At 34.5% G+C, this 27,914-nt stretch overlaps 1 protein-coding gene across 2 annotated transcripts in view; it reads left to right on the top strand.

Annotated features, from left to right (window-relative positions):
- Positions 1-27,914, top strand: part of KLHL1 (kelch like family member 1) — a 420,028-nt gene that overhangs the window by 172,273 nt on the left and 219,841 nt on the right. For both annotated transcript variants that reach the window (XM_007102521.1, XM_007102520.1), the window contains one exon: positions 6,915-7,051. In XM_007102521.1, coding sequence (XP_007102583.1) covers positions 6,915-7,051 — 137 coding nt within the window. The remainder of the gene's footprint in view (positions 1-6,914; positions 7,052-27,914) is intronic.

Here is a 27,914-nt window from a genome sequence, read left to right as displayed (position 1 = left end):
CAGCAGTCATGAAGCATCTTTCCTTGCATTAATTAAAATAAATATTTATCAAACATATTGTAGCATTGATCTATGCTCTATTGGTGATGCAAAAGGATTATAAAACGTGATAATTTTCCTCATGAAGCTTCCAATTATCTTGAGGAGGAAAAAAGAACCCATAGAAAAATTATGGAAATTATTATACTTGTAAGTAACTATAACTGAAATTTATAGTTTTGATTCCAAGTGCAAGAGATAATCAAACAAGGAAACATGACAGAGTATTATGAAAATATTTTTAGAGAAGTTGTGTTTGAGTTCAACCTAGTGAAAAAGAACAAGTATACTATTTTAGATAATAAGAATTGTATGGGAAAGAGAGAAATAAAGAATTTTTGGTTGTGAAAATTATAAGGTACCAGCTTAGTGAAAGTGGAGCAATTTGTATTGAAAATACTAGGAAATTAAGCCATAAAAGTAGGACAAAAGTGGTTATGATAGATAGTGGTTGAAATCCAGTAGAGAAGTTTGTATTTGAAATGATGTGTATAATTAAAAGTTCATGTAGGTTCTTGAAGAGAGGAGTAACATAATCAATTCAATAGTAATAATAAAAATAATAATAATAGTAATAATAGTAGTTAACACTCACTGTTTTGACTATATGCCAAGCCCTGTTTGAAGTGTTTTGTGTATACTGATCCATTTTGTCCTGAAAAGGAAGAAAATTGTTTTCCCCACTTTTTTTCTTATAGAATACAATATGGAGAAATTAAGGCATTCACCCAAATTCTGCATTTAATAAGTGGTGGAAATAAATTCAAACCCAGGCAGTCTGGCTACAGAAGTAATGCATTAACAACTACGATAGACTGCTTGTCATAATTTACAAAGACAGCTCTGAAAAATGGTACAGCTTTAAAATGTACAAAATATGGGCACAGCAAAAACTAGTTAATGATCTAAGAAGCTGTTATAGTTAACCCAGGCATGAAATGAGAACTATATAAACATAGAAAAAGAGATGAAGTGATAAATATTTTGAACAGTGACATAAGTCAGGATCCCTGGACATAGAGCTGGAGACCAGAGTTCAGGTATGCAGGATTTATATAAAGAGTGTTTTCAGAAGAAGAGCAGGATAGGGCTGAGGAAGGAGCAAATCAAGGATGTGGTCTCAGCAGAAGCCTTGTTTTATCTTAACTCCTGAGATGCTCTGGAGCAAGACTTGCTTCAGAGTTAGTCATACCCTGAGGAAAAGGGACAGTATTTTATACCTTGGTTTTTTAGTCATCGTCATTGGGCCCACCCACAGGCTGAGAGTAGGGGGAGGTTGTGGAATGAGATAAGAGGATCAGGAAGCACATGAAGTGAGGAAGCTTTTGTTGGAACAAGTGCTATTCTACAGAAGGGGCAACAGGGAGCAGTTAGTGCCAAGATCACTGGTGCTGTGGGCATTGGTGTGCCTCATAAACGGGGTCTAGCCACCAGAACCACAAAGTCCAATAGAAAAGGAAAGATGGATTTTTTGTCATATTTGATATAGGCAACAAAGCAGAAGATATAAGTGATGACTTCATAATATCTCCTGTGAAAATTCAATATATTGGTGATGCATCAACTAGAATCGGGAAGTAAGAATAAAAGAGACCTCACAGGGAAGACTTTGAGTTTAGTTGAGGGTATACTGGTATGCTCCTGAGCTATCTAGTCAGCAGTTTCTATAAGCATTTGAGATAAGATGTTAGATTAAAACCACCATAAAATTATAATTAAGACCATGCTCAAAGATGATTCTGACAGTGAGTGTTAAGGCAAAAATTTAGAGGCTGAGAAAAAAACCTGGAGGCAATGAAAGGGTCAATAAGTAAGATAAGGAGAAGTAAAAGAATCTGAGGAGAGCCTGGGTATAAGAAAGTCTTTACTGCCTTAGCTAAAACGGGATTTAAAGGTGTGGGAAGTCCACAGTGTCAAACTCCACAATAAACTGGAGTAAGACTCAGAAAAGTTTAATAACTTTGAAAGGAAATAAATTTGTAGTGACCTTAATAAGAGATTTTTCCAGAGTGGTTGCATGCATTCACTTATTTATGTAGTTTTCACTCCTGCTTCTCTTGCATTAATAGAAGTTATATATAGGTACCTATAAAGATATTACTTTCTGTTATGCATTGCATCCCTCTTTTAACATCTAATTCAAATGTTGTGTCACTAAATCCAAAGGCAGTATAAACTCTTCTGTACTTCTCTTATTGAGTTAGCAGTATTTTGTATTTTATAGCTGATGGAGAAGATTTCATGTAATTATTTAAGATTGAATTCTATAGGTCTCATAGTACTTTCCTCTACATGGATGTAGCCTGGTTCTAAATAAAGCCCTATATGATTAAAATTAAACTGGTTAACTTTATGTCAATATATTATTTCTTATGCTCTAGAAAAGATACATATATATATATCTGGTTTATGGTAGTTTACTTTCATATCATACAATGTTATATTCAGTTCTTTTGATAAAACTGATTATTTAACACTGATTTATGTAGTCATTATGTAATAAATATTTAAAGATACCTGTATCAATTATTTTGTCAAACTTTGAAAATATAAAGAGTTAACATGTTTAGGTATTAACTGTCCATTTAAATGTGTAGCAAACAGGTAATTTTAAATATTTCTAACATGTTACCACCCTAGGCATTAATAGTTAAAATCATGAATCCCATTCTTAAATTCATGAAGTATATACTGAGGGTTTTTTTTTCAGTTAAAAAAGTATTGTCTCTCTTTGTTTTTTGTTTTTTTTTTTTGTGGTACGTGGGCCTCTCACTGTTTTGACCTCTCCCATTGCGGGGCACAGGCTCCGGACGCGCAGGCCCAGCGGCCGTGGCTAACGGGCCCAGCCGCTCCGCGGCATGTGGGATCCTCCCAGACCGGGGCGCGAACCCGGTTCCCCTGCATCGGCAGGCGGACGCGCAACCACTGCGCCACCAGGGAAGCCTTGTCTTTCTTTGTTGAAGTTAACATTAGCATGCCCTCTACTTATGTAGAAATAAAATATATAGCAGATAAAACTGCAAAATAAAATATAAAAATATTGACTTGAAAATTATGAAAACCATGCCTTGTATTGACCTTTCCTCCTCTTCTTTGCCTTACATTGTTCTTAGAAAGAAAAGTGCATTCAAAGTTTACTATTGTTTAGGTTACAGATGTAAGCATCACATTATTTCTTTTGATGTGTCTCTGTTATTTGATCATTTCCTTAAATTCTGGAACAGAAGATGGTCTAGGCTCATCTTATACTTCCTCAGTTCCAGATCTGTAGTCTGTTCTTTTTCCAAGGAACCTTTAATGTACACACACGTACATACATATGCATATGCACAAAAACACAAGTATTTCTATTTTTAGAAATATTATGAATCATAAACTTATACTGATACTTCTAATTTGAATCCACTTTAAATAGAAAGAAGTTTCAGGATTAATTCAGACAACTGTTTAAAACACACCTCTTAACTACAATTCAGTTTTTTTTTTTTTACAATTCTCTATGTATTTAAAATAAGAAAATATTGTCAAGTACTTCACTCATTCATTTTAAAACATATTGCCACCTAGGATTTTAAAGTATATAAAAATCTTCACTGTCATTAAAACAATAAGTCATCAGAAAATTGAAATACTTACACTTTTTTAAAGCTATCAAATAGCTGTGGCATAAAAAATAAAAATAACTAAAAACTAGAGTAATGCTCCCTTCTTAGCTTCTACTTTTTCGGGGGGCGGGGGTAGGCAAAATGTCAATTTCACAACTGAAATTTACAATACGTGGGAGATAGGCAGGAGAGTGTAATCCATGGTCAAAAGAAAAATCGGTCAATGAAAATCAACCTGGAAACAAGGCCATTAAAGCAACTATGAAAAATAATTTAAAATAGCTATAGAAAAAGATGAATATAATAAATAAAGCAAGGGAAAATTAAGAGAGATTTGGAAAAATTCAACTCACTAGAAATCATCTGCAATAAAACACAGAGTAAAAGAAAAATTGAGTATAAAGCGAACTCACTCTACAACCTGTAAGGCACTCTCAATTACTGAAACAAGAAAGAGTTAGAGAGCAAATTGGATGAAAAAATGAGGAATTATTTGCAGATAATTTTCTAATTTGATGAAAAAAATCCATCCATCTCTCCAGGAAGCTCAGAAAATGGTAAGAAGAGTAAATACTAAGTAACCACATTTATGTAACTTAAGGCGTAATAGTCTAACTGCTAAAATCCTAAAATAAAGAGAAAAAAATAAAATAGAGATAAAGGACATAGTAAATCAGGGAAACAATTATAAGAATGAAAACTGATTTCTATTAGAAACAATGGAGTCTTGACCATAATAGAATATTAGTTTTCTAGTTCCAAAAGAAAAAAAAAAATTATTTCAATCTAAAATTCTCTATCAAGTGAAACTAACTTTATATTATCAATGTAGCTAAATAAAGACATTTTCAGGTAAATGAAAGCTGGGAGAGTTTATTGCCATCAGACCTGCACTACAAAAAATACTAAAGAAGTTTCTTCCTTTTGAAGGGTATTGATACTAGATTGATGCCTGCTTCTATAGAAATAAATAAAGAGCCTCATAAATGGTGAAGAAAGGGGTATATATAAAATTAATTTTTTACTTTCACATGTATATTCTTCTTTGAAAAGATTCTTGACTGAGCAAGAAGCAGTAAAAGAAATTATGCTGCTGTAAGGTTCTTACAGTGTTCACAAAGTAGGATAATTTTATTTGATGGTAGACTGTTACCAGTTAAAAATTAATGTTGTAATCTCTAGACAGAATTAGCAAGCTTCAGTGCAGGGGCCACATCTGGCATGCAGGTAGGTTTTGTATGGACCATGAGATAAAATTCCTTTTCACATTTTCCATTGACTGAATTTTCTTAAAAGGAAAACATGATAGAGAGGATATGTATGACTCTTCATACATAGAATACTTAATATCTGACTCTTTATAGAAAAAAATTCTGGTCCCTACTTAAGAGCAACCACCTTAAAAAAATGCAAACATACATGTAAGAAAAAGAGGTAGTTAAAATATAAATGAATGAGATGAAATAAAGACAATAAAACCAAAAGAATAAATGGAGCAGATAAAAAAATATATAAATTAGTAGAATGATAGAATTAAACCTAAACATAATTTTATTAACAATAAACATTAATAAATTTCAGAACATGGATCAAATGGACTAATTCTTGAGAAATGTGAAATGTAAAAATTGATGAAGAAAAAGAGTGTATAAACAAGCCTTTTGGCTTATTCAAAAATTGAAATCGGATTGATATGTCACCTTTTCCCAAAATAGCCCAACTAAGATTTTCTTCAAGTAAGCTCTAGAACATCTTTAAGGAAAAATTATTTGCTTTCTTCTGTAAGTTGTTATACAAAATTATAAAGAGTTTAAGCTGCCAGCTCATTTTATGAGGTTAGTATAATCTTGATTAAAGAGGCAACTAAGAAAATACAAGAAAAGAAAATAGGTTCATTTCTCTTATGATTTAAATAGAAAAATCCTAAAGACAATTTTGATTCAGAAGAAAGGCATTTTATGAATTTTAGCATCCACATGTTTTAATCTGTTTAGCAAAGCTAAACATTAAAGGGGTCTTCCTGACTTGGTAAAGCTTATACACCAATACTTTCAGCAAGCATCCTGCTGAAAGGAGACCCTAGATGTGACTCGTTTAGGGTAGAGAATAACACAAATTTTCTCCCCTGACACAGCTGCCATTTAACATAACACTGAGTTCCTGGATGAAGTTTAAAGAAAAGCAAAAGAAAAGAAGTTATAGAGAATGAACAGGAAGTGGTCAAAATGAGATTGTTTGCAGATGATATAATAATCTACCTAGAGGACAAAGCAGTTGAATCAAAAGGACTAGTAAGATAATTCAGTATCTGTGCCAAATAAAAGATGGATCCATGAAAGCTCCAGCTAATGAATTCTAAACCAACAAAAATCAACAAGTAAGTAGAATTTTTAAAAAAGTTACTATACATAATACCAACAAAACTCTAAAGTAAATAAGAATCAAAAAAGAATACATAAGACAATTTTAGAAAAAAAAGTTAAAATTTGAATAAAAAGCAGACAAGATATTCTGAATATGTGGAGAGATATTTTATATTTTTGTATTGGACGACTTTATATAATAAATATATAAACTATCCCCAATTAAATCAGAAATTCAGTGTATTTTTAATTAATTTATTTGAAGAGCTTACTACTTTAAATTTTATATGAAGAATAAAACTCCGCTAATAGTTAAATGAAAAAGAAATAAAAAGGGAGAATTTGTTTAATTGGTTATAGACTATTTAGAATCATAGTATTACAAAAGTATTGTGTTGGCACAAGAACAGGCAAATAAGCAAAAAAAAAAAAGTCAGCGACAGATCACTGCACATTCAGGACTCAAATTTGCAATATAGTTGGCTCTATTAATTCACTGGGACAAATCAAATTCTTTAGTAGTTTCATGAAATATGGATGAGTATGTAGAGAGAAATAAAATTGGAATCTTATCCAAAAGGATGAAAGACCTAGATGTGAAAGAAAAAAATGTATTAAAAATTATAGAAGAAAATGTAAGACAATGCTCTGTGACCAAAAGTTGGAGCAGAATTTCCTAAATCAGATTTTAAAAGTGCAATTCATAAGGCAATAAACAAATAGATGGATAGAGGATACATATACCCATAATGGATGGTAGATAGATAGGCAGATAGATAGATGATGATAGATAGATAGATAGACAGATAGATAGACAGATAGATAGATAGATAGATAGAGTCCTCTGCACTGCATTCTTGTTGACACTTACATTCGTGGCCTAAATTAGATCCTGTGACTCTTTCAGGCTTGTTCTGAGCTCAGTCTCCGACTATTTTGCTGCCATGTTTACAAGTGATGTGTGCGAAGCCAAGCAAGAGGAGATCAAGATGGAAGGCATAGACCCAAATGCTCTCTGGGACCTTGTCCAATTTGCATATACAGGTACAGTAAAATAATTATAGCTTTGTGTTAATGTCTTGTGAATGTTAGAATTTGAACAAAGGCTTTAAAGCTTAAAAAAAAAACTGTTGAGCATGTATCTTTCATTTCTTTTAGTTGAGAAAAATCAGACTACCTTTTCATTTGCCACTGAAATCACCAATGTACATATGTATACATATGCTCTACACTCTTCCACAAAGAAGTTAAACTGGTTTATAATAATAGTCAATGGAATGAGCTTGGGAGAGGAGAAGAGAGATTATTAATTATTAACTATGAATTTGTTTATGGTCAAAGTTAGAGCATTAAGAAAGAAAATTTTAATTTTCTTTCTTTTAGGAAATGATGGGTTCAAATAACTTTTTTTTTTCTTGTAATGTGTTTATTTCAATATTAAATCCTTCACAAAATGGACTTGGCAAACAGTTAAAAAGGAAAATGAAGATAACTAGAGTTGTGAAAATGGCTATTTTGGAAACTTTTTCTTCTGATCTACTATGCTCTTTTTTCTATTGGCCTTTGCACCATGTTATATTTAGCACAAATAATTTTGCCAATTTAGCAAACATTTGTTGAATGTTGCTCAATGTGCAAGTATTAGCTTTATCTCTGGAGAATAAACTAGTGAATAAACCATGTCTGCCCTCCAGAAGCTCACAGTCCAAGTGGAGTAAAAAGTTAGACAAGGGGGCTTCCCTGGTGACGCAGTAGTTGGGAGTCCGCCTGCCGATGCAGGGGACACGGGTTCGTGCCCCGGTCTGGGAAGATCCCACATGCCGCGGAGCGGCTAGACCCGTGAGCCATGGCTGCTGAGCCTGCGCGTCCGGAGCCTGTGCTCTGTGACGGGGGAGGCCACAACAGTGAGAGGCCCACGTATCGCAAAAAAAAAAAAAAAAAAAAAAAAAAAAAAAGTTAGACAAGGGATAAATATGATAGAATACGAAGTGTTAAGAGGGAGTTAGAGGGCATAAAACCTGCTATTCAGAGCATTATTATGGCTCACATTCATTTAAAACATTTTAATAACTTTCCAGATTAATAAGAGAAGGGGACATATTATACTAAAATCTTGTGACAGAAACAAAGGCAAATAGTATGGATTGAAGTAATATTTGGTAGAAGTGGCATGTAGTTCATTTTGCCTGAACACTTGATAGTGGTGTGAAATGAGGAAAGAAAGAGAAGCTAGAGCCTGATTACCAAAGTAACAGGACCCTAATTTAAGGAGCTGTGTTTTAGCAGCATTTCTGGTTATGGGGAAACGAGAGATGGCATTGCGAAGATCAGCCACTAGAACCAAAATTTGTGGAACTAGTGGGAATCTATCCTCTTGGAGGATTTAGCTTCTCACAGAGAGGAGTTTGCTACACTAATGTTACACTTAGTAAATGAAACCTCTTAGGAAAGAAAAATGCACATGTTCTGGATGCTTGAATCACAAAGCAGCAATGTAATGGAAAGACTTAGACATTTTCCAGCCTCAGTAATTTTTAAATTTTAGTTTGTCAAAGCAAATATTGCATGGACAAAGTTAAAAAGGTAAGCAAGTTTTTCTTCAAGTCTGTTGCAATAGGTCAGAGGGACCAGAACTCAGTCTTTATCTAATAGTGCTGAAACAAAGGTGGGTGGGGGGTGATTTTTAAGTGCCGGGGTAAAAGAGAGAACACAGGCCATTGCTGATTGGCTTTACCTAAAGGAAAAGTAAACTTTCCCCTATCTTTTTGAAAGAAGGTAGTTTTACAAATTAAAGCAAAGTGCCCACTCAAATTATGCTCCCAACCACCCCCTCAAAAAAACCCCTGAGAGATAGGAGTGCTATTTCCCTTGAGGCTGGCATTTCAAAGAGATGGCTTCCATGTCCTTGATGAAAACATTCCTGGGTTGTAAAACTGGCACAAGGCCAATTTGTTGGTGTTTTTAAAAATTTTTTAAATAATTTACATCTCAAAGAGGTAGAGAAAGATTTATAATTACAAGTTTTCTAAAGTAAATGCTCTAAGAAAGGGAGATCAAAGGCCTATAGTCAGAAAGTAGACTGTCTAAATTTTAGTAAAGCTGAGGGGACTTTAAGACCACCTTGTTCAATTTCAATTTGCATGCACCCTGAAATAATAGTGTAAAAGATCATTGGCCTCCCAGACAAGAGATAGAAAACATAACCACATTACTGTTTCCTGGAAAGAGAAGAATCACAAAGCTAACACTTTAGGAATCCTTCTAGCAACATAAAAGCATAGATCCAACACTTAGAGCCTCTATGTCCTGGCAGCCTTGCATTTCTCAAGTGCAAAACTAGGTCAAAAGACACTTATCATCGTGTAGCAAAAACTTGGAAGGTGTTTCAAAGATCCCTGCTGAATGTAATGACCCAGATTTTTCTCTGCTTTGTAGAGGGCAGACCAGATACAAAGCTGCTGTTAAGTTACCACTGCCACTCAGGTCTTTGCTCCCATAACCATTCCTCCCTGGTTGTTGATAAATTTCCAATTGTTAGTTTATAGAAATGTGCTTGATGAGCAAATCATTTACATCACAATATGGTGGGGGGTAGCCACAATATAAAGTATGTACCTTGTCATTTGCTATATACAATGTAAGAAATTATAACAGTAGAAGAGATCAAGTGAACAATGGTATAGCAAGGGAAAAATAGGAAGTATCTCTATGTGTCTATTTAGCTCACCTGCTAGCTGATCTCTAAGCTTTCCTTTGTAGAAAGCTAAAAATAAATGCATCACAGAAAAGGGGAAAGAATGAATGAACAGTGAGCTCCTTAAAGGGTCATCCAATTGGGAATATTTTCTTGAATTCTGAAGTTTGAGAGGCCTTGGAGAAACTAAGGAAGCTTAACTATGTCAAGAATTGACAGTTAACTACTAGCTGTAGAAGTACTGCACCCAGTAGAGATGGGTAAGAGACTTTGAAATGATTTAAACAGATAAAATTTTCCATGATCTCTGGAAAGTCTTTTAGGTTTGAAAGAACCATATGTAGCTAATTTTTATCTCAGAAATTAAAGAAAATAATGAATGGGTAAAGTAGCTTGAAACAACTTGCTAACAGAGGCAAGCTTCAATGATTATAGAGTTTAATAATCTTTGATTTGAAGAAAGAGGAAGCGTTCTTTAAAGACTTCATGAGGTAAAATTTGTACATGTAACACGTAGGAGACATTCTCTCTATTTCCCTTTCTTTTTTCCTACTCCATCAAATTAGAAAGAGAAAGGATGGGACCAGGGGCCTCGCAGAGTTTCAATAAGAACCAAAGCAAATATTTAGAGATTCTTTTTCTGGTAACTGGGAAGAATGACCTGGGTAAAAAGGGGTGACTGCTGGGTAACAGCTGAAACAAAATTAGAATTTTTTCTAAAGGAAAATATATATAATAATAAACAGGTTAATACTAGCAACATGTAAGGTTGAATAAAGAAAACCAACAAGGTCTTTGTGTTGACAACATTAAAGAAAACATTCTTGAAAGTATGGAGGGTAAAGATACAATTATAAAAATGATGATAAATTATTACTGTATGAAAACTACTTAAAATAAAAGGTACTATAAGGTCAATTTTTTCACACACTATAATAGCTCAGGAATGAAAAGGAATGTTAATGAAGTGTTCATTAACATTTCCACTGGTGTTAGAAAGAATTGTATATCTAACAGGAGAGTTCATATCACTTTTCTAAATTCTTGATTAACTTTAATTTCTTCTTTTTAAAACTTTCCATTGGACTTTCTTTATAGTTTATTTATTAGGAAATCTGAGTGAGATCTTGGTCATTTATACAGAACAAAGGACTATTTAGCCACTGTGTATGTTATAAGATAGTGTCCTTTTACCATTGGTGTCTTAAATTTAGTTTGAATACTTAGTTTTAATCCAGAGAATAAGTAATTATAAGATAGTATATCAGTTTTTCAAAATCAAACCATAATTTAATTAAAAATATGTGAGCACTTGTTGGGGGTCACACTAGGGATTACAAAATAAAATATAAATTGAAACAGATTAAAATGACATAAACCTTTAAACAAATTTGGTAATGAATAGACTTATTGGAGTGAAATGGCTCTTTACTTTTGTTTTCAAAACTGGTAAGATCTATGTATCAGTATCCACTTAATGGCATTCTCAGCTGTATAGAGTCAAACGTACTTAAAAACAGTTTTTTAAACATTTTCCTACATGCAACAGTGTTTAAATTCTGTAATTGTACTCATCTAGAATAAAGATCTGGGGTATTATTTGTTTAATCTACAATAAAGCCTGTGGATTGGGATAATGAAGTCAAGGTTGTTCTGGAATGATTCTACAGAACATCTTCAGAAGGATGGAATCAGAAAAGAAAAGAAAAATATGTTTACATTTTCTCATCATTCAACTTCCAAATTACTTAAAAAGTTAGAGATGTATAGAACTTTAGAAATTCTATCCTGAGCATTATAAATGTTACAAATGAACATTTTTCTATGGCTAAGTATGTGACACAAAGCAGAGGTACCAAAACTACTTTTTATTGAGAATTACATATTTGCTATCTCAGATGAGCATTGACAAAATCATCATAACATAAATCAGAGCTTTGTTGGTCTCCTTTGAATTACTATGAAGGGACAGATTTTTTTTCAATGCTTAAGAGGCTCTGAAGTTCTTGATGCAACCCATTCAGTGAGATAAAGTAACGTGACAAAGATCAGTAGTAAGATGTTGAATCTCTTACTAGAGTAAAATGTCAGAGCACAGATTGAATGGTATTATCTCTACTGAATCAATGTCCTTTTGTAGAGTATTAGTTACAATGGAGTTCCTTGGAGTAGTTTATGACTATCTTGCCTTCATAACACTTTGGGTAGCTTAAATCGACTCCCCTATTGCTAGATAGTAGCTCACTGCAGGTTTGAGTCATACTTCCTCCCAGTCTAGGGCTGGTTCTCTGCAGGAGCCAGTGATACCTGACAACCTCAGCACATGAATGCCTGATAGTTCTTGCCGTGTGATTACACTGAATGTCTCTCAAGTTTTACTGCATGCCCACTATGCGCCGGTCCCTATGATGGGCTCTGGAAGACAATATGCTGAATTACACACATTCTCTGCCTTCAAGGGACTTTCCAATATAGGGTTTCAAATAACTAATTTTTGCTATCTTCTTTTGGTATAAACATCCTTTTAGATATACACAGCCTAGTGTTTCCTCATTAGAGAATGCTGTAAAACCAATTTTGAAGGCTACTATATTGATTGTGTGAATATCAATTCTAGCCAAAAATTGATGATCACATTGTGAAAATGAAACAGGAAGTTTAATATATTTGAAAAGGATGCTCAGGGATTCACTGTATTTTAAAGTTGCTTCAGGCTGATAGAAATTTCCTTCCAGTTTATCTCTTACATAGTCCCTATTATCCTGCCATACTTGAAAATACACTGTGTTCATTGATGCATAAGGAAATAGAGTTTGAACAAATATGGAAGATGGGATTGCAGGGTTAGTAGCAAAGTGTCAGGTCCTGTAGAGAACTGATAAGGACAAGGTTTAAATAAAGGAAGCTGTCCATCTAGCAATGGTATTGAAAAGAGGGGTAAAAAATTAAACTGCCAAGTGGCAAAAAAAATCATACTGAAGAGTTAACAACCTTTAAAAAAAAAAAGTTTATGTGCGACTGAAGTAATTTAAAGTCTTAGTACATGCAAAGGAATGGTAAAATACTTTCTACTTACTGCCAAATATTTGAACGAAATAAATACACACACACGTGGAGCTGAGATATTTAATGTTCTCCTTTAATATTGAAAATTATACATCAGTATGTTCTACCTGGACTGAATACTCTAAATTCCCTCAGAATTTTTATTGTAATTTAAAGTAAATTATTGTTTTATTTTTATTACTGGTTTAATTCAAGTGGCATGACTATGCAAGCACATTAGCAGAATATTAGTTTTAAACTTAGGGCTTTTACTAGATGAGAAACTTCTGTTCTCCATTTAAGAAATTGAGCCCTTAAAGACTGGTTTTACATATTACTGTTACCAAATAATTAAAAATATTGACTTAATAATTTTCATAGGATGTTGAAATAACCTATAATAATGAACAAGAAAAAAATTAAAATAATAAAACAAAATAAAATAAATCAGTTGTATATTGCCGTTATTTTACCAGGGAACCTTGTGTGTGTGTGTGTGTGTGTGTTTGTGTTTGTGTTCATGCACAACACTGAATAATATAAAATTAATTGAGGGAATATTATTGTGTAAAATAATTAAAAATGATGTATATATTGTGAATATTGTATAATTTTTGTTGATATTATTGAACTGTATTTTTGCTTTTTGCTATGGGATTCCATAGACAGACTGAAAATGAAATAGCTGTGTGAAACTTAATATTTAGTCACTATAGAGGAAAGGTTTTGTCTCTTCTGCACTGTAACTCACATTTACTTTCTGAGTCTCCAAGTAAGGAAAATATCTCAAGTTTTGTCTTGTAATCAACTTTTCTTTAAAAATCTGCTTTTATTTTATTTTATTGATGTTCTCAATCTTATAATTGTTTACATTTTCCTCTGCTTTGGGTACTAGGAAGGCATGAACTGAATCATAGGCCACTATACCAACTGGGCGGGGTCGATGCTACATATTCTTATGCCGTTAACATTATATTGGATTAAATTTTCCCAGGATTATTTTACCTTCACTCTAACCCCAAAATATCTGTACACTTGATTCCGTTGTATTTGAAGGGGAGTACCTATGTATAGTGTAGTGTGTTGAATTTAACATTGGAAATATCTGAGAGCTTCTTTGGCCAGAAGTAATTCAACCAGAATTCATCATGATGTAGGCAGCCCAATGTTCATTCTGATTGTTGGGCATTTATTCTAATCAGCGCTACCTATTTGTTATTTCTCATTAAGAATTTTGATTATAGACCTTGGCCTCCCCCATTTTACAGTTTGGGATATTAGTTAAATTACTTAGCTTTATGAAGTCTTAAAATAACTCAGCTATAAGAAAGGGAAAATAATAATGGCTGAGAGGACTCTTTTAAGGAGTAAATGAACTAATCAAATTAAATGGGTTTAGCATAATGCTTAGAATATTGTAAGCACTCAATTATAATGATTATTCATGATAGGTATTTTTATAAGTTTTTTCAAGTCCTTTGTATAATGTGTTATAAAAAATGAATATAAAGACTGAGAACTGGGGACGGAATAATCACTTTGTTCAACAAACATTTATAACTTTTGAATCCAATTTATTATATTCTTCAGTATTACAATATGATTTCACATTCATATATATGATTCGTGTACATTTTTAGTGGTACATGCTTTGTTTAAACCACCGACTTATAATTTTGCTACCTTATATGTTTGAGGTGTGTTCTTATCATGTAATACTTTTATTATTTTGTCTTATCTTATCTCAGCTGATCCACACAGCAACATTCTGAGATGGGTAGTTAAATCTTATTGTCAGATACAGAAATGAAAACACCCTAACACAGAGGTCAGCAAAGTAACATAGATGTGAAACCACAGTCTAGTTTTCCCAGTGACATATCAAGGTTCTTTCTACTAGTTGTAAAGTTACTCAACATTATGTCCGATTAATATGAAAGGGAATGCTGCTTATATGTACTTATGCTATGCCACACTGTGTGACAAATTTGACCTTACATTGAGCTAGTATCAACTGTCATCAAATATAATTTTTCTTTATAATTAATTTCCTTTTACATAAAATTGTGAATAACCTGAGGAAAGTATGTAGATGTTACCCAAATGGAGAATTATTTGTGATTGTTTATAGCATTATTTAAAACATCCTCTGGGCTTCCCTGGTGGCACAGTGGTTGAGAGTCCGCCTGCCGATGCAGGGGACATGGGTCCGTGCCCCGGTCCGGAAAGATCCCACATGCCGCAGAGTGGCTGGGCCCATGAGCCATGGCTGCTGAGCCTGCGCGTCCGGAGCCTGTGCTCTGCAACGGGAGAGGCCACAACAGTGAGAGGCCTGCATACCACAAAAAACAAAACAAAACAAAACAAAAAAAGTCCTCCGTCTTGGACATTCACAATTTCAGAATTTTGCAATTTTGTTTTATTATTTTAATCTAAATAAGAAGAATTATAAAAAGAAAACACTACACATGTTTAATTTTTATATTTTAGCACGTTTCACACACATCTCAGTTATGCCTCACAATATTCAGCTTTATCTTGCAATTGGGAAAACTGAAGCACCAACTTCATACGTTTCTAAGTAATATGTACCTTTTAAAATACTCCTTTAGTTGAATTTTAACTACTTCTCAATACTTTTCATTTAAAATTTGATAGAGCTGATACTTTTTGTAGATTGTATCTAAAATCAACTAAACACAACTAAAAACAATAAAGAAACAAAAACAAGGAAACAAAACAACCTCAGTCACTACACCCCTCTTAAGATTTCCATAAATTACCCTTTGCCTGGTTTGCCATCTTTAGTGAGGAGTTACTTCCTCTTCATATTTGAGAAAAGAATTTATAATGAGAACCCCAAACAATTTAATTTTAAATGCTTTCTCTCCCCCAGAAAAAAGATGGTAAGGGCTACCCAACAAGGAAAGCAAGTTTCAGCCAGAAGTAGATTTCGTGCTCAAAATATCCTAAAGGAATATCCTATCCCTGACCCTATAGACTATGTGCTTGAACACTCTTAGGCATATTGTAGCTATGACTGCACTCCCCTCATATTCCTCAACCAGAGAAAACACTTACTCAAATGGCATTCACGCCAGTCTGCTGTCTGATGCATGTTTCCCACCCCATCTTTTCTTCTTTGGAGAAATGTTTATAAGTAGGTAGAGAAGGGGATAATGCAGAATAAAAAAATCAATAAAGAAAATCTAGACTAGTAATGGAAATTGACTCCTGTGAGGAGAATTGTAAAAGTCACTTTACATTTATTTAATAGCATTTTTATTCCTGATATATTCATGTCTACAAAAGGTACCAGTACTTTTAAATATATGTCATTAATTATTGTCAAGAGTTTTCCTGGGTTATGTAGTCTACTTTATGTTAAATGGGCATTTTTTATATAATATGATGTGTTTTAAATTTTTTGACAGATTATTTTATTTACCAAATTAAGTTAAAGAAAACATATTTAGACCTGAAATACAAACTTCATTCTACATATTTGTTTAATTTAAATTTGCCATTTTACAAAATGCCTTCAAAGTAAAATACATAAGTGAAGCCATCTGTATGTCTTCTTTGGAGAAGTGTCTATTTAGATCTTCTGCCCATTATCTGACTGGGTTGTTTGTTTTTTTCATATTGAGCTGCAGAAGCTTTTTGTATATTTAGATTAATTCCCTGTTGGTTGCTTTGTTTGCAAAGATTTTCTCCTGTTGTGAAGGTTGTCTTTTTGTTTGTTTATGATTTCCTTTGCTGTGCAAAAGCTTTTAAGTTTAATTACATCCCACTTGTTTATTTTTGTTTTTATTTTCATTACTCTATGAGGTAGATCATAAAAGATCTTGCTTTGATTTATGTCAAAGAGTGTTCTGCCTATGTTTTCCTCTAAGAGTTTTATGGTGTCCGGCCTTACATTTAGATCTTTAAACCATTTTGAGTTTATTTTTGTGTATGGTGTTAGGGAGTGTTCTAATTTCATTCTTTTACATGTAGCTGTCCAGTTTTCCCAGCACCACTTATTGAAGAGACTGTCTTTTTTTTTTTAACTTTTTATTTTATATTGGAATATAGTTGATTAACAATGTTGTGATAGTTTCAGGTGTATAGCAAAGTGATTCAGTTATATATAGACATTTATCTATTCTTTTTCAATTTCTTTTTCCATTTAGGTTGTTACATAATATTGCACAGAGTTCCCTGTGCTATACAGTAGATCCTTGTTTATTATCCATTTTAAATATAGCAGTATGTACATGTCAACCCCAAACTCCCTAACTAACCCCTTCCCTCACCTTTCCCCCCTGGTTACCATAAGTTCATTCTCTAAGTCTGTGAGCCTGTTTCTGCTTTGTAAATAAGTTCATTTGTATCATTTCTTTTTAGATTATGCATATAAGCAATATCTTATGATATTTATCTTTCTCTGTCTGACTTACTTCACTCAGTATGACAGTCTCTAAATCCATCCATGTTGCTGCAAATGGCATTATTTCATTCTTTTTAATGGCTGAATAATATTCTATTGTATATATGTACCACATCTTCTTTATCCATTCCTCTGTTGACGGACATTTAGGTTGCTTCCATGTCTTGGCTATTGTAAACAGTACTGCAATGAACATTGGGGTGCATTTATCCTTTCAGACCATGATTTTCTCTGAATATATGCCCAGGAGTGGGATTGCAGGATCATATGGTAGCTCATTTTTTAGTTTTTTAAGGAACCTCCATACTGTTCTCCAGAGTGGCTGTACCAGTTTACATTCCTACCAACAGTGTAGAAAGGTTCCCTTCTCTCCACACCCTCTCCAGCATTTATTGTTTGTGGATTTTCTGATGATAGCCATTTTGACTGGGGTGAGACGATATCTCATTGTAGTTTTGATTTGCATTTCTCTAATAATTAGCGAGGTTGAACAACTTTTCTGTGCCTCTTAGAAATCTGTAAGTCTTCTTAGGAGAAATGTCTATTTAGGTATTCTACCCATTTTTTGATTGGGTTGTTTGTTTTGATGATATTAAACTGCATGTGCTGCTTGTAAATTTTGGAGACTACCCCCTTGTTGGTCACATCATTTGCAAATACTTCCTCCCAATCTGTGGGTTGTCTTTTTGGGTTTTTTTATGGTTTCCTTTGCTGTGCAAAAGCTTTTGAGTTTCATTAGGTCCCATTTATTTATTTTTGTTTTTATTTTCATTACTTTAGGAGGTGGGTCAAAAAGGATCTTGCTGTGCTTTGTGGCAAAGAGTGCTCTGCCTAAGTTTTCCTCTAAGAGTTTTATAGTGTCTGGTCTTACATTTAGGTCTTTAACCCATTTTGAGTTTATTTTTGTGTATGGTCTTAGGGAGTGCTGTAATTTCATTCTTTTACATGTAGCTGTCCAGTTTTCCCAACACCACTTACTGAAGTGACTGTCTTTTCTCTATTGTATATTATTGCCTCCTTTGTCATAGATTAGTTGACCACAGGTGCATGGGTTTATCTCTGGGCTTTCTATCCTGCTCCATTTATCTATATGTCTGTTTTTGTGCCAGTACCATACTGTCTTAATTACTGTAGATTTGTAGTGTAGTCTGAAGTTAGGGAGTCTGATTCCTCTAGCATCATTTTTCTTTCTTAAGGTTCTTTTGGCTATTTGCTGTTTCTTGTGTTTCCATACAAATTGTGAAATTTTTTGTTCTAATTCTATGAAAAATGCATTGGTAATTTCATAGGGATTATATTGAATCTGTAGATTACATTGGGTAGTATAGTCATTTTGACAATATTGATTCTTCCAATCCAAGAACATGGTATATCTTTCCATTTGTTTGTGTAGTCTTTGATTTCTTTCATTAGTACCTTATAGTTTTCTGAGTACAGTGCTTTTGCCAGCTTAGGTAGGTTTATTCCTAGGTATTTTATTCTTTTTGTTGCTATGGTAAATGGAATTGTTTCCTTAATTTCTCTCTCTGATCTTTCATTGTTAGTGTATAGAAATGCAGAAGATTTCTGTGCATTAATTTTGTCTCCTGCAACTTTACCAAATTCATCGATTAGCTCTAGTAGTTTTCTGGTGGCATCTTTTAGGATTATCTATGTATAGTATCATGTCATCTGCAAACAGTGACAATTTAATTTCTTCTTTTCCAATTTGGATTCCTTTTATTTATTTTTATTCTCTGATTGTTGTAGTAGGACTTCCAAAACTATGTTGAATAAAGGTGGAGAGAGTGGACATCCTTGTCTTGTTCCTAATCTTAGAGGAAATGCTTTCAGCTTTTCACTGTTGAGTATGATGCTAGCTATAAGTTTGTTATATATGGCCTTTATTATGTTGAGGTATGTTCCCTCTATGTCCACTTTCTGGAGAGTTATTTTCATAAATCTGTGTTGAATTTTGTCAAAAGCTTTTTCTGCATCTATTGAGATGATCATATGGTTTTTATTCTTCAATTTGTTGATGTGGTGTATCACACTGATTGATTGGTGGATATTGAAAAATCCTTGCATCCCTGGGATAAATCCCGCTTGATCATGGTATATGATCCTTTTGATGTATTATTTAATTTGGATTGCTAGTATTTTGTTGAAGATTTTTGCATCTTGTGTCTATGTTCATTAGTGATTATTGGCCTGTAATTTTCTTTTTTTGTGGTATCTTTGTCTGGTTTTGGTATCAGGATAATGGGGCCTCATAAAATGAGTTTGGGAGTTTTCCTTCCTCTGCAATTTTTTGGAACAGTTTCAGAATGATGGGTGTTAGCTTTTCTCTAAATGTTTGATCAAATTCAACTGTGAAGCCATCTGGTCCTGGACTTTTGTTTCTTGTAAGATTTTTAATCACAATTTCAATTTCATTACTTGTGATTGGTCTGTTCATGCTTTCTGTTTCTTCCTGGTTCAGTCTTGGGAGATTGTATGTCTCTAAGAATTTGTCCATTGGGGAGTTTTTAAATCACAGTTTCAATTTCAGTATTTGTGATTGGTCTGTTCATATTTTGTATTTCTTCCTGGTTCAGTTTTGGGAGATTGGACATTTCTAAGAATTTGTCCCTTTCTTCCACTTTGTTTAATTTATTGGCATATAGTTTCTTTTAGTAGTCTCTTATGATCCTTTGTATTTCTGTGGTGTAAGTTGTAACTTCTCCTTTTTCATTTCTAATTTTATTGCTTTGAGTTCTCTCCCTTTTTTTCTTGATGAGTCTGGCTAAAAGTTTATCAATTTTGTTTATCCTTCCAAAGAATCGGGTTTTAGTTTCATTGATCTTTGCTATTGTTTTCCTTGTCTCTATTTCATATATTTTCTGCTCTGATCTTTATGATTTCTTTCCTTCTACTAACTTTTGGTTTTGTTTGTTCTTCTTTCTCTAGGTGCTTTAGGTGTAAGGTTAGATTGTTTATTTGAGATTTTTTTGTTTCCCAAGGTAAGATTTTATTGCTATAAACTTCCCTCTTAGAACTGTTTTGCTGCATCCCATAGGTTTTGGATCATTGTGCTTTCATTGTCAGTTGTCTCTAGGTATATTTTTGATTTCCTCTTTGATTTCTTCAGTGATCCATTGCTTGCTTAGTAGCATATTGTTTTGCCTCACGTGTTTGTGTTGTTTACAGTTCTTTACTTGTAGTTTATTTCTAATATCAGAGAAAAGATTAAACTTAATTAAAAGAATAAATTTATTAAATTTATGGAGTCTTGCTTTTTGGCCCAGCTTGTGGTCACTCCTGCAGAATGTTCCATGTGCACTTGAGAAGAATGTGTACATTGCTACTGTAGGATGGCATGCTCTATAAATTTCAATTTAGTCCATCTGCACTAATGTGTCATTTAAGGCCTATGTTTCCTCATTGATTTTCTCTCTGGATGATCTGTCCTTTGAAGAAAGTGGGTTGTTAAAGTTCCCCACTATTATTGTGTTATTGTCGATTTCTCCCTTTATGGCTGTTAGTATTTGCCTTATATACTGAGGTGCTCCTATGTTGGGTGCATATATATTTCCAATTATTATATATTCTTCTTGGATTGATCCCTTGATCATTTTCCAGTATCCTTCTTTGTCACTTATAAGAGTCTTTATTTTAACGTCTATTTTGTCTGATATGAGCATGCTACTCCAGCTTTCTTTTGATTTCTATTTGCATGGAATATCTTTTCTGTTACCCTCACTTTCAGTCTGTATATGTCCCTAGGTCTGAAGTGGGTCTTCTGTAGACAGAATATATAGTGTCTTGTTTTAGTATCCATTCAGCCAGTCTATGTCTTTTGGTTGGAACATTTAATCTATTTATCAGTACATTTAAGGTAATTATCAATATGTACATTCTTACTGACTTTTTCTTAATAGTTTTGGTTTTGTTTTTATAGGTCTTTTTTCTTCCCTTCCTCTTTTGCTCTATTCTCTTATGGTTTGATGACCATCTTTAGTGTTTGTGTTTGGGTTGCTTTTTCTTTTTTGTGTGTGTATCTATTGTAGATTTTGGGTTTGCTGGTCTGGCGAGGTTTTGATATAGCAATCTATATAAGTACAAGTTTGTTTTAAGTCTCTGGTCTCTTTCCTGCCTAGAGAAGTTTCTTAAGCATTTGTTGAAAACCTTGTCTTGTGGTGCTGAATTTTTTTTTTCTTGTCATAGATGACACGGTAGCACTGGATTGCATTCTAAACAGCTGCTGCAACATTTGTGTTCCATTCTACATTTGGGTCCTGTGCCTCAAAAACTAACAGTACCTCCTCAAATAAGGAAAATCCCCTTGCCATTTCCTGTATTGTGAATCTCTTCCATTCTTCAGTTACTTCTTTTTCCTTTGTCTCTCTTCATCCTTTCTCTGGGCCTCCAATTCCTGGCTCTTCTTATCAGCACCAGCTACATCACTGCTGCTTTGATGCTTGCTTCTGGACATCCTTGCCTTGAAATAAAGATACTGTACTACTGTACTCTATGCAGTACTGTGCAGCAAAGTACACAAAAGCACAACCACTTGCAGAGGATGCATGAATGTGACAATGTACTCCAGACGTGAACTAACTTATGTGACTGGACATGCTAATGCACGTTTGCATCTTTGCAAAGTTTGCATCCTGAACGTTCATATATAGGAGACTTACTCTACAATTGCTTTCCAGTTTGTGGGTCATCCACCTGATATATACGGGATTAGATTTTATTGTGATTGTGACCCTCCTACCATCTCATTTTGGCTTCTTATTTGTCTTTGGATGTAGGATATCTTTTTTGGTAGGTTCCAACGTTTTTTGTCAATGGTTGTTCAGCAGTTAGTTCTGATTATGGTGTTCTCGTAAGAAGGGGTGAGTGCACGTCCTTCTACTCCACCATCTTAAGCTAATTCAAGAGACTGTCTTTTCTCCAATGTATATTCTTGTCTCCTTTGTCATGGATTAGGTAACCATAGGTGCATGGGTTTATCTCTAGACTTCCTCTCCTGTTCCATTGATCTATATTTCTGTTTTTGTGCCAGTACCATAGTGCAGTGTTTTGATTACTGTAACCTTGTAGTATAATCTGAAGTCAGGGAGCCTGATTCCTCCAGCTCCATATTTTTTTCTCAAGATTGCTTTTACTATTCAGGGTCTTTTGCATTTCCATACAAATTGTAAAATTTTTGCTCTAATTCTGTGAAAAAGGACATTGGTAATTTGATAGGGATTGCATTGAATATGTAGATTTCTTTGGGTAGTATAGTCATTTTCATAAGGAACACATACAGATGGCCGAAAAGCAGATGAAAAGATGCTCAACATCACTAATTATTAGAGAAATGCAAATCAAAGTACAATGAGGTATCACGTCACACCGGTCAGAATGGCCATCATCAAAAAATCTACAAACGATAAATGCTGGAGAAGATGTGGAGAAAAGGGAACCCTCCTACATTGTTGGTGGGAATGTAAATTGTCATAACCACTATAGAGAACTCTATGGAGTTTCCTTAAAAAACTAAAAATAGAACTATTATATGACCCAGCAATTCCCACTCCTAGGCATATACCCAGAGAAAACTATAATTCAAAAAGATACATGTGCCCCAATATTCATTGCAACACTATTTACAATAGCCAGGACATGGAAGCAACCTAAATGTCCATCAGCAGAGGAATGGATAAAAAAAATGTGGTACATATATACAATGGAATATTACTCAGCCATAAAAAAGAACAAAATAATGCTATTTGCAGCAGCATCTATGAAATTCTACATTGTCATATTGGGTGAAATAAGTCATACAAAGACAAATATCATATGATATCACTTATATGTGGTATCTAAAAATGGGTAGAAATGAACTTATTTACAAAACAGAAGTAGAGTCACACATGTATAAAACAAACTTAAGGTTACCAGGGAATAAGAGGGGTTGGGATAAATTGGGAGATTGGGATTGGCATATACATACTACTATATATAAGACAGATAACTAATTAGGACCTACAGTATAGCACAAGGAACTCTACTCAATACTCTGTAATGACCAATACATGAAAAGAATGTAAAAAAAGAGTGGATATATGTATATGGATAACTGATTCACAATGTTGTACACCTGAAACTAATATAAGTACAAGTTTGTTTTAAGTCTCTGGTCTCTTTCCTGCCTAGAGAAGTTTCTTAAGCATTTGTTGAAAACCTTGTCTTGTGGTGCTGAATTTTTAGCTTTTGCTTGTCTGTAAAGCTTTTGATTTCTCCGTCAAATCTGAATGAGTGCCTTGCTGGGTAGAGTATTCTTGGTTGTAGGTTATTCTCTTTCATCCTTTGCAATATATCGTGCCAATCCCTTCTGGTTTGCAGATTTTCTGCTGAGAAATCAACTGATAACTTTATGGGAGTTCCCTTGCATGTTATTTGTTGTTTTCCCTTGGTGCTTTAATTTTTTTTTCTTTGTCTTTAAATTTTATCAGTTTGATTACCATGTGTCTCAGCATGTTCTTCCTTGGGTTTATCCTACCTGGGACTCTCTGCACTTCCTGGACTAGGGGGGCTAAGGTGACTGCTTCTTTTCCCATGTTAGGGAAGTTTTCAGCTATTATCTTTTCAAATATTTTCTCAGGTGCTTTCTCTCTCTCTTATCCTTCTTGGACCCCTATAATGTGAATGTTAGTGGGTTTAAGGCTGTCCAAAAATACTGTCTTCATTTCTTTTCATTCTTTTTTTCTTTATTTTGTTCCATGGCAGTGATTTCCACCATTCACTCTTCCACATCACTTACCTGTTCTACCATTCACTCTTCCACATCACTTACCTGTTCTTCTGCCTCAGTTATTCTGCTATTGATTCTTTCTAGTGTATTTTTCATTTCAGTTATCAAGGGTTCATTTTGGCTTGCTTTTTCTTTAGTTCTTCTAGGTTTTGTTAAATATTTCTTTCATCTTCTCGAGCTCCATTATTTATCTGACATCCTGGATCATCTTCACTATCATTATTCTGAATTCTTTTTTCCAGAATGTTGCCTATCTCCACTTCACTTAGGTGTTTTTCTGGGGTTTTATCTTGTTCCTTCACCTGGGAAATAATCCTCTGCCATTTCATTTTGTCTAACTTTCTGTGATTATTTCATTCTGCAGGCTGCAGGACTGTGGTTCTTCATGTGTCTTCTGTCTACCCTCTTGTGGATGAGGCTATATAAGAGGCTTGTGCATGCTTCCTGATGGGAGGGACTGGTGATGGGCAGGTCAGTCCTCAGTAAAACTTTTATCCACTTCTCTGATGATGGGTGGTGCCATGTTCTCATCTTGTTGGTTGTTAGGCCTGGGGGGACCTAGCACTGGAGTCTACAGTCTGTTTGGTGGGGTTAATGGCAGTCTCTGGGAAAGCTCACTCCAATAAGTACTTCCCAGAACTGCTGCTGCCAATGTCTTTGTACCCGTGGTGAGCCACAGCAGCCTCCCACCTCTGCAGGAGACCCTCCAATACTAGCAGGTAGGTCTGGCCCAGTCTCTTATGGGGTCACTGCTTTTTCCCCTGGGTCCTGCATGCACAAGACTTGTGTGTACCCTCCAAGAGCAGAATTTCTGTTTCCCTCAGTCCTGTGGAGGTCCTGCAATCAAATCCGCTGACCTTCAAAGCCAAATTATCTGGGGACACCTCCTCCCATTGCTGGACCCACAGGCTGGGAAGCCTGATTTAGGGCTCAGAACTTTCACTCCAGTGGGAGAACTTCTGTCATACAGTAAATCCCTACATACGAATGGGTTCTATTCTGAGATCGTGTCCATAAGTTCAATTTATTCATACATCCAGCAAAGTTAGACTAGGTACCCAACTAACAATTGGCTATATAGTACTGTACTGTAATAGGTTTATAATAATTTTCACACAAATAATACATAAAAAACAAACACAAAAATAAAGAAAACATTTTTAATCTTACAGTACAGTACCTTGAAAAGTACAGTAGTACAGTACAACAACTGGCATACAGGTGCTGGCATCAAGTGAACAGGGAAGAAGAGTTACTGACTGAAGGAGGGAGAGGAGGTGGGAGAAGGTAGAGCTGAAGGATCATCAGCAATAGGAGACGGAGGGCAAGCTGCAATTTCACTCATGCCTAACACTGATGACACAGGTTCTGGTTCTTTGCTGGATTCAATTATATCTACCCTCTTGAAAAAACAATCCAGTGATGTCTGGGTAGTAGCTCTTTTTTTTCTTGTCATAGATGACACGGTAGCACTGGATTGCATTCTAAACAGCTGCTGCAACATTTGTGTTCCATTCTACATTTGGGTCCTGTGCCTCAAAAACTAACAGTACCTCCTCAAATAAGGAAAATCCCCTTGCCATTTCCTGTATTGTGAATCTCTTCCATTCTTCAGTTACTTCTTTTTCCTTTGTCTCTCTTCATCCTTTCTCTGGGCCTCCAATTCCTGGCTCTTCTTATCAGCACCAGCTACATCACTGCTGCTTTGATGCTTGCTTCTGGACATCCTTGCCTTGAAATAAAGATACTGTACTACTGTACTCTATGCAGTACTGTGCAGCAAAGTACACAAAAGCACAACCACTTGCAGAGGATGCATGAATGTGACAATGTACTCCAGACGTGAACTAACTTATGTGACTGGACATGCTAATGCACGTTTGCATCTTTGCAAAGTTTGCATCCTGAACGTTCATATATAGGAGACTTACTCTACAATTGCTTTCCAGTTTGTGGGTCATCCACCTGATATATACGGGATTAGATTTTATTGTGATTGTGACCCTCCTACCATCTCATTTTGGCTTCTTATTTGTCTTTGGATGTAGGATATCTTTTTTGGTAGGTTCCAACGTTTTTTGTCAATGGTTGTTCAGCAGTTAGTTCTGATTATGGTGTTCTCGTAAGAAGGGGTGAGTGCACGTCCTTCTACTCCACCATCTTAAGCTAATTCAAGAGACTGTCTTTTCTCCAATGTATATTCTTGTCTCCTTTGTCATGGATTAGGTAACCATAGGTGCATGGGTTTATCTCTAGACTTCCTCTCCTGTTCCATTGATCTATATTTCTGTTTTTGTGCCAGTACCATAGTGCAGTGTTTTGATTACTGTAACCTTGTAGTATAATCTGAAGTCAGGGAGCCTGATTCCTCCAGCTCCATATTTTTTTCTCAAGATTGCTTTTACTATTCAGGGTCTTTTGCATTTCCATACAAATTGTAAAATTTTTGCTCTAATTCTGTGAAAAAGGACATTGGTAATTTGATAGGGATTGCATTGAATATGTAGATTTCTTTGGGTAGTATAGTCATTTTCATAAGGAACACATACAGATGGCCGAAAAGCAGATGAAAAGATGCTCAACATCACTAATTATTAGAGAAATGCAAATCAAAGTACAATGAGGTATCACGTCACACCGGTCAGAATGGCCATCATCAAAAAATCTACAAACGATAAATGCTGGAGAAGATGTGGAGAAAAGGGAACCCTCCTACATTGTTGGTGGGAATGTAAATTGTCATAACCACTATAGAGAACTCTATGGAGTTTCCTTAAAAAACTAAAAATAGAACTATTATATGACCCAGCAATTCCCACTCCTAGGCATATACCCAGAGAAAACTATAATTCAAAAAGATACATGTGCCCCAATATTCATTGCAACACTATTTACAATAGCCAGGACATGGAAGCAACCTAAATGTCCATCAGCAGAGGAATGGATAAAAAAAATGTGGTACATATATACAATGGAATATTACTCAGCCATAAAAAAGAACAAAATAATGCTATTTGCAGCAGCATCTATGAAATTCTACATTGTCATATTGGGTGAAATAAGTCATACAAAGACAAATATCATATGATATCACTTATATGTGGTATCTAAAAATGGGTAGAAATGAACTTATTTACAAAACAGAAGTAGAGTCACACATGTATAAAACAAACTTAAGGTTACCAGGGAATAAGAGGGGTTGGGATAAATTGGGAGATTGGGATTGGCATATACATACTACTATATATAAGACAGATAACTAATTAGGACCTACAGTATAGCACAAGGAACTCTACTCAATACTCTGTAATGACCAATACATGAAAAGAATGTAAAAAAAGAGTGGATATATGTATATGGATAACTGATTCACAATGTTGTACACCTGAAACTAACACAACATGGTAAATCAACTATACTCCAACAAAAATTAAAAAAAAAAAAAAGTGGGGGAAATTAACATGTTAGTAATATATGGTAGTGCTTTGGAAAAGGATTTCATGCTTATTTGAGAATCAACTGTGTACTTGCTGAGTAACACTTTGTAGTTATTGCAGTTCTCATTCATTGGGCTAAGAAATATTGATTATGAATATGGATTGTTAGATGTGATTATTTAAAGAAAAACATGAATGCTTATACTCAGAAAATGAAAATAGTAATATCTGAAACTGATCTATACTGATAACACAAAGGGAATTAGATAATAACATATTAAGCGTATTTTGAGAGCCAAGATAGAACTCCAAAGAAAATTATATGTTAAAAAAACAAACAGAAACAATCTGGCCACTCAGAAGCCGGGGAGTACAGAGGAAGTGGGTAGAATGACCTCATGCACACAGGATGGTAGAACTCCCAATCTGGGCAGATAGTCAGAGAATAAACTAACAAAACTGCAGACTTTTTAATTTCCACTACACAGCCATCCAAGTGAGTGCTTAAAATATTTACTCACCCAAGATGACGC

This window comes from Physeter macrocephalus, chromosome 13 (assembly GCF_002837175.3).
Source record: "Physeter macrocephalus isolate SW-GA chromosome 13, ASM283717v5, whole genome shotgun sequence".
NCBI classification, from domain to species: Eukaryota; Metazoa; Chordata; class Mammalia; order Artiodactyla; family Physeteridae; genus Physeter; species Physeter macrocephalus.
This window is presented reverse-complemented; position numbering and strand designations above follow the sequence as displayed.